General features: G+C 30.6%; 1 protein-coding gene across 1 annotated transcript; it reads right to left on the minus strand.

Moving 5' to 3' along the window:
* Positions 1-815: 815 nt before the first annotated feature.
* Positions 816-1,583, minus strand: LOC107425365 (RING-H2 finger protein ATL73). The gene has a single exon (XM_016035370.2). The coding sequence runs from the start codon at positions 1,581-1,583 to the stop codon at positions 816-818; it is 768 nt and encodes a 255-aa protein (XP_015890856.2).
* Between the last annotated feature and the right edge of the window lie 10,775 nt (positions 1,584-12,358).

Below are 12,358 nucleotides of genomic sequence, written 5' to 3' on the forward strand. Positions count from 1 at the left end.
TAGCTATACTCATATATACTTAATAAATTACATAATATGTGTTAAGATACATATAGAGAGAGAGTAAGACTCACGTTTAGATGATCTTCCTTTATCAGCTATTGTATTTGTTAGGATTTAAAATTAAAAATATATAAAATATGAGTTTAGTGATATACTAAAATTCTATTTAGAAAAGATACTAGTATATTAAGGATCTCATATCTATATATATATATATATATATATGCATATCAGTCTTTCATCAAGACGTCTTGATGAAAAAATCTTTCTCCTATGGAAGAAGAGGAAAATTACAACCTCTATAACAAAAATAACTTGCATTGCATAGAACACAACATTAAGAGTCGTAATAACTTCTGTCATAGGCTTTTTAGATAGTTCATTCTTCTAAGACAATAGAAAAAGAATACCTATCAAAAGACCTTTTTCAATTTGAGGACACTTTATTATTAGCAATTAGATTGGTTTAAGGGATAAAATTTAAAATGTCTTGATAATCTAAATGAGATGGATGATGTACAAAAATCTTAGGAGGGTAAAGTGAACCTTTCAGGGTTCATTTAAACTTCAAAAATTATTTTACATCTCAACCCTTTAAACAATATAAAGGCTAAAAAATAAAGTTATGATGGGAAAACCATTAGAATGTCCTGATAGGAGAATAAATATTGGCATCTAAATAATCGTAAAGAAAACAAATAAGAATAAATATTCGGATCTAAAGGCTGTAAAGGAAACAAATTAACTCTTGTGTTTCCTATTCAATAAAAAAAAATTAAACAAATATCAATCAAATTGATTCGTTCTTTCAATTAAGTTGTAGGCATCTCAAAGCGGCAAATTGGGCAGTAGTGACTATGATTCAACCATGTTACTATGCAATCCTCATGAAAAACATGAGAGCAAGGCATGCACGAAGCACGTGACGTTTCTGCCTTATCGAACTCTTCCAAACATACCATGCATGTCTCGTTTTCACTCACCAATCTACTCCTTGTTCTCATCCTTTTCCGGCTGTACTCTTTCTCTTCAACAACCCTAACCCTTTTCAGCATCTTCTCAATCGATAGCTTCGATGATGGTACCATTCCGTTGTTGTTCCTATTTTGTTCTTCCATCAACGAATCCACCGTAGCCTGAAACGCTATACATCTTTCGCAACGGTACATTAAGTGATTTCTTGATATCTTTACGCTTATGAAGAGTGCAGCGCAATTCTTGTCGATCACTGACTCGCCAATTGTTTTACGACAGCAGTTTATAATTTTCTGCACTATAAAATTATGCTTCTCTGAGTCGATATTCAGAAAGAAAAGTTTTGAACAAAGGGCACCGTAAGCAATATTGTCCAACAAATCGTTCATATCACAACGGAAGGTTGCATGGCGATTTTTTTCTTGATTTTCGCAAATACTTGTTAATTCTGAAGAATCTGAGATGTTGATATAGTGATGGTGGACTTCATAAACAAACTTGATTGAAAGTTGAAGACGCTGAAGTCGACTCCGAAGGGTTTTTGCAACCATATGAGAGGGCTCAACTTTGCAAGCGTAAGTATTAATTTGATGATGGATCTCCATGACTACTAGAATACAAAATAAACTGATATATCATTCAAGGAACAGTTTCATGCTTATGTATAAATATATATATATATATATATAGATTTTAGACCTATTTTCCCATTTCGACTCTTATTTCCTTATTTCTACATCCTTGTCGGTTTTACCGTTTCGGATTCTTCTTCGTGTTATCCTTGAATTAAAGGCGGCTGTAAAATTAAAGTGAGATATGTGTTTTATTTATTTATTTTTCCCTTAAAAAATATAGAAATATAAAAATAAATAAATAATTAGGTTCAGTAGTGGCCGTAAGTTGGGATTATAATTCGTTGAATTACTCTAAATTTTTCAAAGAAAATAGAGTCCGACCTTATAAATCAATACTTATTGAACTATAAAAAAATATAATTTAATGGCGTTATTTGTTTATCGATAAAATAAATAAATAAATTAGTAATTTATTGATAAATGAATATTAGTAATTTAAAGGGAATTATATATATATATATATATATATGTATATAATGAAAAATAATTTTACTAATTATATATGTCTATTTTTCCATAGCATATTTATAACTCTTAAATAATTAAAAAGAAAAGAAAAGAGAAGTTCTAGTTGCACTACCAAACAAACTAAACATATTATTATTAAGGATATTTATTAACTAAACATATTTATATTTATTTTCAGAAATATAAGATTGAATATTTTAAATGTTTTCAGAAGTATTGGCACTGAACATTTTAAATATATTTAAAAGTATGCAATCGAACGTTTTTAGATATGAACATCTCATATGTGTTTAAAAGTATGTGACTCAACATCTCATTTGCATTCAGAAGTATGTAATTTTATGTTTTCAGAGACAAACATCCTAAATATATTCAGAAGTATGCTGTTGAATATCTCAAATGTATTAAAAACTATACGATTGAATCTCTTAGAAACGTTTATAATTTTGAAATCGAATATTCCAATGAATACATCTTTCCATTGCCCAAAATTGTTTTAACCGGAAACAAAATTTTGTGAAATTTCTATGACTATCCATTTCATCCAAAAGCGTTGTGAAGAGTTTTCACAAAGTGGTGTTTGATTTATAAATGATCTGTGGATAAAAATAAAAAAAGTGTGTGTTTTGGCTTAGTTAAGACGGTATGAACTATGGGTATTTTAAATATTAAAAATATTGTATAAAGTTATTTTGTATTTTTTATATATTTAAAATTTAGTGTACAAAGAATAATACAGTATAGAGTTCTTGTAGAATTGTGAAAATGACTTCTCTAAAAAAATGTAGTTAAAAGTCGATATATGCATATAGAATTGCAAAAATTAACATGTACATAGATAAAAAGTTAATATTAACATACAATCACAAAAGCCCAACAAAATTAATGTTGTATTTATTAAAAAGGTAATAAATATGACTATTGATGATGGTAGTGATCAAGATAGTACTTTTGTTTTTCATTTTAGCAAGAAGAATTTTTTGTGACGAACTAGGAACATAGTTGTTATTGCTAAAGTTGGAGATCGAGTTGCCCACTATATCAGCAGCTAAAGATGTTGGGTATCATCTTTTACACATAAATTGTGTACTATATGATTTTTTTTTTCCTTAATGGATTTTAGACTAAAGGTAATGATTAACACCTATGGTTTTTCCCATTTAGGGATTCCATGTAAAAATATGTGTATTAAATTTTTATTTCATTGCCATTTAAATTTCTACATTTACTATTTTATATGCGTCCTAAGTTTAATTGTTGATAACTTCACCTAAAAATAAAAGCATTAAACATATTTAAAGCCCAAAAGTTTAACACCGTGAATTTTTGTCACAATATTAGATCACTTAATTAAATTTTTATTTGTTGGTGAAGAAAATTTTGCTAAGTTTTAAAATTTTCTTAAAAATTTAACTAAACATTAATTAGGACCAATGAGAATCTAAGGGCCTGTTTGTCCATTTTTTCAATTTTATATTTTTGAAACATTGTTGTTAAAATAGAGGACAAAAAACAATTTTCTACTGTTTTTGAAAATTAAGCGGCATTTGGCAATCTAGGATCTCAAGGCATTATCGTATTCCGGGTTACTTAGTTTACTCAAACGGTCTTGGGTATTCAGTTTTTTGAATGGTTCCATGTGTTAGAACCATTTGAATAGTCCTAAGGCCTAGGTCCATTTAGGCAGTCCTTGGATATTGAGGTCCATTCAGGTATTCTTATGACGACTAGCGTGGCTGGGTGGGGGCACTGGCAAGCTACCAAGTGTCCAATCCCACATTGTCCAAGTGTATATCAGAGGATGATTTAAATGTAATAATAGTCACTTTTATAATGCTAAGGCATTTTTAGAGAGGTTGCTTAAGGGTTTGAAAGAACTTCAAAGTTAATCGTGCTCAGAGTGAGAGCAATCATAGGATGGATGACCTCCTAGGAAGCTGGAAAAAAAAATGAGTGTAGTGGCTAAATTAGGGACAACATTGGCAGAAAGTGACAAATCTGCCAGTGGAGCCGGGGTGTTACAAATGGTATCAAAGCCTGTACTGGTCGGAAGTATGCCAACGAGGACATTGAGCCACAAGGGAAAGTGGATTGTGACGACCAATGTGGGCAGGTACGGAGCATTGATAGGCTACCCGGTATCCAATCTCACATTGCTTGGGTGTAGATCTCGGGATGATTCCAATCTCACATCGCTCAGGTGTAGATTTGAGGATGATTCCAATCCAACATCACTTGAGTGTATATTTGGGGATGATTCAAATGTAATAATAGTCATTCTCATAATGTCAAAACCTTTTCAAAACGGTTGGCTTTAGGATTTGAAAGAACTTTAAAGCTAAGTTTCTAATCTCACATCACTCAGGTGTAGATCAGGAGATAATTCAAATGAAATAATAGTCACTCTCATAATGTCGAGATCTTTTTAGAGCCTTTAGCTTCAGGATTCAAAAGAAGTTCGAAGTTAAGTGTGCTTAAGGTGAGAGCAATCTTAGGATTGGTGACCTTCTGGATAGCTCTGGAAAAAAAATTTCATACAAAGTATGTTGGATAAATGGGTGACAATATCAGCAGAGTGTGACAAATCTACATTGGAGGTGGTTTATTAGAGTTCTTGGACCCGACCCCACTTGGATGGTCCCGAGCCTCAACTCCATCAAGGTGATTCCACACTTCAATCTTGTTAGATGATACCAAATTGGTGGTTTGTATGATGCCTTACTGTGTTAAAATTGTTTTCAAAATAAGGAAAAATAACAAATTATGGTTTGTATGACATTTTACTGTGTTAAAATTGTTTTCAAAATGAGAAAAAATAACAAAATGTGGTCTTATGACGTTTTACTGTGTTAAAATTATTTTAAAACAAGGAAAAATAATAAAATATTGTTTTCTCATTGTGTTTGTCTTCAAAAATTGTTCTAAAAAAATCATAGCCAAACACCTTATAAGTTACAAGTGTTTTAGAGAATAGTTTTTTTGTATTTAAAAATAGTGAACTGTTTAAAAAAAAAAAAAAGCTGGCTAAACAGGTCCTAAAGTTCTAGAGTTTGGGTATATAGAAAATGAAATGACTAAATTGTCCTTGGAGTTTATAAGCTTGGTTTAAGTAATGGTAACAAGGTAAATACACGTATAAGTTGTAGAAAATTACAATTTTGCCACTCTCCTTCTACTTAAGCCAAACACCGCTATCTATTTTTTTTCATTGTTTTTATTCTTTCTTCTCATTGGTGAGAGTAACTCAAGAGTGGAGAATGAGAGAGATTTTTGCCTCAATCTATTTTGGCTCAACCTTTTGGACTAATGTCTTTAAGGTTACTCATCCTTGGAAACTCAAATTTTTGCTAGAATCCTACCCAATAGTAGACAATGAGAGAGAATTTTGGCTTACTCTTGGTAGTTTAAGCTCTCAAACTTTAGGACAAATGATTTTAGGTTACTCATCCTTGGAAACTGAAACTTTTGCTTGAATCCTACCATGAAACAACCATACCCAATCCCCATTATTGTAACCTCCTAACTAGAGTTTCCATGTTTCCCAATGAAGATTGGAGTTGATCCATAGCTCGATTTGCTCTTCTTTAAGTTTATTTTAAGATTTTGTAGTTGCATGTAAGCTTGAGGTGTGAAATTTGAAATTACCATTGACAATTTAGAGCTTTAAGGCTCAGTTTGACTGCATCCATGCTAGGTTGTTGAAACCAAGGTGAGATATTCTTGAATCTTTGATACTTGAGTTAAAATAAGATGGTTTTAGGAGTTGCATGTAAGTTTTGGTGAAAAATTGGAAGAATGGAGGGGAGATGTGCACATATATTACCATCGCTCATCGCTTTTGGGCATGTGGCAAATCAGTGGCGAAGAACAAAAATGATGATGATGATGGTAAATTAATACTTGCATGTGAACTTTTGCAGTTGCATGTGGTAGATCTATGTTGCATGTTGCTATATTTAAATTTTTAGAAGTTGAGCAAGTTCTCTTTGCTGCTAGTCTTAAAGCTTGGTATTTGCACATGTGATTCTATTATTGTATGTCTTGGCTCTTCGGTTGTATGTGAATTTGGATAAAAATTTGAAGAAATGAAAGTTTTATAGTTGTTTCATCACGGACTTGTGGTAATGGTGGCTAGTGGCTAGCTACCAATTCACAGGTGATGATGTGGTAACAACAAGAGTGATGTGGCTACCATGAATGATGACATGACAAAGGTTTGGATGATGATGTAGCGTAGATGGGTGATGTGTCATGCTTACTTGAAATTTTACAAATTCAAGGACTATTTTATTAGAGCTTCGAAATTAGTCTAAATAGTATATGATACTATTTTTAGCTCCACAGAGGGTGAAATGATATGCACAGGTCTTCAAGATGAGCAGGAAGCGGAACTAGTTTAGAAGCTGCAATCTTTGTCAGTGGAATATTCATATATATATATATATATAAAGCATTGATATGGTAAAGGACTTATGAAAAGGAACTATGAGGAATAACTTCCATAGCTTTACAATTTGCATGATTTTATAGCTCTGAATGCTTATCCCTCACAGTCCTCTTCATAAGTCCCTTATCATATCAAAATTGTATAAATATAAACATGCAAATGCCTAAGAAATGATTTTTGGTACATAATGCATTTTGGACTATAAATTTTCATGCTTATTTATATTTATCTAAGTTATTTGCAAATACTTATGAGCTGGTTATTGATAATTTTTTATTATATATAAATGTATATCGATTTCTTTGCATGCAGGGTTTGCAAAAGTATTATGATGTTATGCACCCCTAGGATATGATTGATTCTCAAATATGATGGATGTAATTTAGAATTTTATTATTGGATGCATTTATTTGTGATCATGGTAGCCTAATGGCTGGGTTACCATTAGCTTGGTCTGAACAACCAAGGATTAGGAGTAGGTTTATGGTTATGGTTTAGGATGGTACATGGTACAATTAGGTTTATGGTTATGGTTCAGGATGGTACATGGTATGATTTAAAGCTAACTTAGCTTGGCTCTACTTGGTGTGGAGTTCTCTCCCCCAAGTAGAGGGTATAAACTTAGATTTATTTTTAGAAATGGAATGTGCGATATGGTTTTTAAATGTTATATTGTGAAAGTTCTAAACTAGTTTCAATTATATCATCCTAAATGTTATAACTATCAAGTATATCCCGCCTGCTAGTTGGGAAAGTTTTTTCTAGATAAAGTATATTTGTCTTGTCTGTTCTATTTTATGCTGCTGTCTCCTTAAGAATTGCTTACCTATGGATAGCTTATGGACTTGGAATTGGTTTTGCTAGGTCTCTTAGTGTAGTCTTTGTGATTATGCAATTGAGTATTTAACTCATCTTTTTGTAGCTTGTCTTTATGATATGGCAATTTGATGTTTTATTTTAAATCTAATTGGCTGTAGTCTCCATAATTTGGGTTCTCCTTTACTTCCTTTTCAAATGGCCATGTTTCCTTTAGTTCTCAAGTTTTTCAACTTTACATTGTTGCTATCATCGTGTGTTAAGACCCTCCCAATATTACCTATCGAAACCTTAGGATGGCCCTGACAAGGGAAAACTTCAACGAAATTTCTAGAGAAATCAGGCAATAGTTCCCATAAAAAATTGACTTTCCCAAATATTCTCTACATAGGAATCTCATTCCGAAAATATACATCAACTTTATTCCTCCCCACCTTACTACGAGTTTTCACAAATATGCATGCAAGACTTCAATAGCAATAGTGTAGCAATACAAATATAATTAATAATTAATAAATTGTAAATACCTTTATATGTGTTGGGACCCCTTCTGAAGCTTACTATTTGAACCCCAGGATGGCCCCAACTTTTTCCAGGATTTTACTCAACAAAGGAAATACATACTTTTATAAACTCATAATCACCTACACCTCTCACGTACTACAATCTCACAATTTATAGCACTTCAAGAGTATACCAAACACATAGATGTAAATAGAAGGACAACAATAGTAATAAGAAGAAATAAAGATAACTTGGGTCTCAAACTCTAAATCATACAGTCTGCCTTTTTACATCTAGGAAATATACAAATATAAATTATAATGCTAAGAATCGATAAATTGTAAGATATCTTTTAATAAAATAAATTTAAGTTAATACACAAATATAGAAATAATACTTTAAAATTGAACAATCAAGGTCGTGAAATTAATTCCGACAACATCGCTACTATTCAGAACCAATTTAATTATATGTTTTCGTTATACATATACACATAAATATGAATATGTATACAACCTTTCAAAATGTTTGAGTGATCTTTTTGTAGGCTAATACAATTGTCCTGAAGATTACGATACCTACCCGAAGCCTATGATACTTGTTTGATGGCTGAAATACCTGCCCGAAGGCTAATACATCTACTTGAAAGTTACGATACCTACTCGAAGGCTGTGATGCCTGCCCGAAGGTTGAAGTGTCTACTTGAAGGCTAATACACTTGCCCAAGTGTTACAATACCTACCCAAAGACTAATACATTGGCCCCAAAGGCTGCAATACCTGTTCGAAAGGAACGATACCTACTCAAAAGCTAAAGTACCTACCCAAAGACTAATATACCAATCCGAAGGCTACAATATATGCCCAAAGGCTAATACACCTTCCCAAAGTCTATGATACTTGACTGAAGTTTGAAATACCTAGCCAAAGGCTAATACTCCTATCTTTAGGCTACAATACCTACCCGAAGGCTAATATTCTGGCCTGAAGGCTGACCTAAATTTCTATTATTGATGTTGTATGAACCTTTCCACTGTTATACAATGTTAAACACGCACCCCTAAATCCATTAAGTCATCAATTCGAACAAATATAACAATCATGCAAAAGACTAGTAGTATAATAATAATAATAATAATAGAAATAATAATCATAATTTGGAAAAATATAATTCAAAATGATAAATACATTACATAAACCGCTTACTCATGGTGGAGATACACCCCAATGTATCCTATGATACACCAATGCACTGTCCAATGATATCAGCTATTCGTATGTATATTACTACCAATATGGTTAGGGGTGTTACCAAGTGATATTTGGCATCCCAAATACCACTTGACAAAGGGGGAGAGGAGAGAACCTGCACACAGCCTCATAAGCATCTCAATGGTACCATTGCTAAATAACCTATCATCCTATGGTTAAGAAGGAGGGGCTAATGTTGTCACAGTAAAAATATTTACTACCCTTTCTTACCTTAGTGGCTATACGAATGGCTAAACTTGCCCTCCTTCTGTCATAGGGAGGGTGGCCAATGCCATCACTACAAACTAATTGTCTATCCTCACTCACTGCAGCTCAAAAAGGACGATTAAGTATAACCTGCGCAATAATCAATAAACATAACATCACAAAACACCAGTACTATATGGTGCGTGATTGGACCCACCCTGAGAACCCTCCCAAGATCTTTTAGGTGGCCTCGTCTAGTGACACTGGGCACAATGGAACCTCATCTAAATCATGGTCTAACAAACACATACTATATCAAATAATACCTCAATATATTGATAGAGTTATAACAGCATGCAAATTCATAACTATGGTCACAACTATAGCCCATCATACTATAGGCCACGGCTACACAAACATAATATGGTTACTACCATGTCCAATATTTACATCAGAGTATTCCAAAAGTATTTATAAAGTTTAGAAAATAGCTTATGCAATAAATCTAGAAAAAAATAACAATAAATAAGGAAAGATTGGAGAAAGATAAGTACTGTTACTACTGTTAGAATCACGAAATAATAGGCGACGTGCAAGGTAGACTGTCAACTAGCTACCTAGATTTAGGGGAACAAATTGAAAAAAAAAAGAAAAGATGTTAGATTAAGATATCTCATGGAGTTGCGTGATATAATAGAAAATTAATATTTTATTTTTATAAAACTATCTTTCAAGACCTTTCATTCCACTATTTTGAAAGGTTCCTAGTTTAAAATCATTTCACAAAACCCAAACTTATACCTCAAATCAATATAATAAAACCAATGCTCAAATAGTATAAAGTCAACGATTATTAAAATATTATAAATTGTATTCATCATGATATAAATATTAAGCATAAAATAACATAAGCATAATTTCACAAAATATATAATTATAAAAATGTAGTAAAACCATAGTATTGGGAAAACCAAAAATGCACTCCAAACCATAATATTAGGAAAACCAAAAATGCAGTACAATATCCACAAAACAATGTTTGTAAGATCGTACTTTTTCAAACAATATTGTATCATCAAGCATAATTTCATATTCAAATCCAGCTATTTGTTTAAATATTTCAAAAATTCCAAATTATCATTTCATGCTAAAACATAAATAGCACAGTGAAATATATATCACCTTAAACCATTTTTAAGCAATGAAAATACAAAACATTAAAACATGCTTCCAATCCGCTTTCTCAAAATCAATTTTTTTTTAAAATAATTAGAACCTTAATCTAAATATCAAGAATATTTAAATATCATGATCCACAAGTTCAATATGAACTCATCAGAGTTTGAACCATTTAAATCTTGTCAAAAGTTACATAAAATGATAATACATATATGTAATAATAGATATTCATATATGCATAAAATAATCATTTAATTCAAACAAATACAGGCGCCCGTAATATAATAATGTCAAGACCCACCTAAGATTCTTTATCTGAACCTTAGACAAGCCTTGATTGGAAAATCCTATTGGATTGTCTTATGAAAAATTCAGCAGCATTTTCCTTAAAGGTTGAGCATGACCCAAAAATTTCCTACACAAAAGTCGTACTCCACTATCATTAAATCTTATTCCTCCCACCTTACTATAAGATATAGCACTTCAACAATTATACGTTATTTCAAGCCCATAAGTACAAATAAAAGATAATAAAAACAATAGTAATAATTATGATAATAACAACAATAACTATACAACCTCCTAATAAATACCACTCGATACTTGCTTGAAGACTATAATACTTGTTCGAAAGCGATCATACTTACCTAAAAGCCGTGATACTTGCTCGATTGAACGAATACGATGAGTACACAGTTGACACTAATGATTATAATAATAATAGTAACACTATTAAAAGTAAAAAAAATATATGCCACGTGTCAGCACATTGTTATTTCAAATTCTCTCCCAAACCATCTTTTTAATTTTAATTATATATAGATTATTTATTGTTTATTATACTTATTTATGATATTACCTTTCATGGTTATACCCAAATATATATAAAATTGATTTCAAATATAGATAAAATCAATTTTTATTTTGAATAAAATTTTAAATAAACATACTTTTTAAAAAATATTCATAACCATAAATTGAGTACAATCAAATATGGCACATTATACTCACGGAATTTACCATAAACATTATAATCAAATATAAATATATATTTTTACTATTATAATATTATTATATGACATAAAATGTATTTTCATGTATATTGTTTCCTTAATTAAATGTATTTTAAATATCTTTATATATACAAATATGTTTATATGGAAATTAACAAAGATATTCTTTATTTTAATTATATTTATGATCTTATCTTTTATGATTATATCCAAATATATATAAAATCTATTTTTATTTGGACTTAAAAAATATAATATCATAAATAATAATTGTTAAACATAGTAAAGTAATATTTATATTCAAAATAAATTATTTGATTTGATTTGATTTATTAGTTAATATATATTTTTATATTATAATAGAATATTATATGCTTGATTGAAGAAGTATGAGATTATAAATTATGTATGAGATTATGTTATTATAGTCATGGAATCATGTATGAGATTATAAATTATGTATGAGATTATATTAATCAAAAAGTGTACATTATTATAGTCACAGAATTATATAGTAACTTTTTGAAATATATTTAAAATAAACAAAATATTTGATTTGATTTTATTTACCAATAAGTCAAATACATTTGATTATAAATAACTAAGTGACACATTTCAGTTATTTAAAATTCCGGTATTCAATGTTCTCTAATATTTGTGTTTTAGTTATTAAAGTTGTTATTATTATTTAATTTCAATTTATTTATTTTTTGGCGTGACCCATGCTATTGATTTTTTATTGAAGTTGATGATGCTGCTGCGGAAACTAATCGAGAAGAAAGATATGTTTTTGATGAAGATTCCTCATTGATTATCGATTCACCCTTGTCTCAATTTTTTAAGGATGATGGAGAACAAAAA

Source organism: Ziziphus jujuba, chromosome 12 (genome assembly GCF_031755915.1).
Source record: "Ziziphus jujuba cultivar Dongzao chromosome 12, ASM3175591v1".
Taxonomy (NCBI): Eukaryota; Viridiplantae; Streptophyta; class Magnoliopsida; order Rosales; family Rhamnaceae; genus Ziziphus; species Ziziphus jujuba.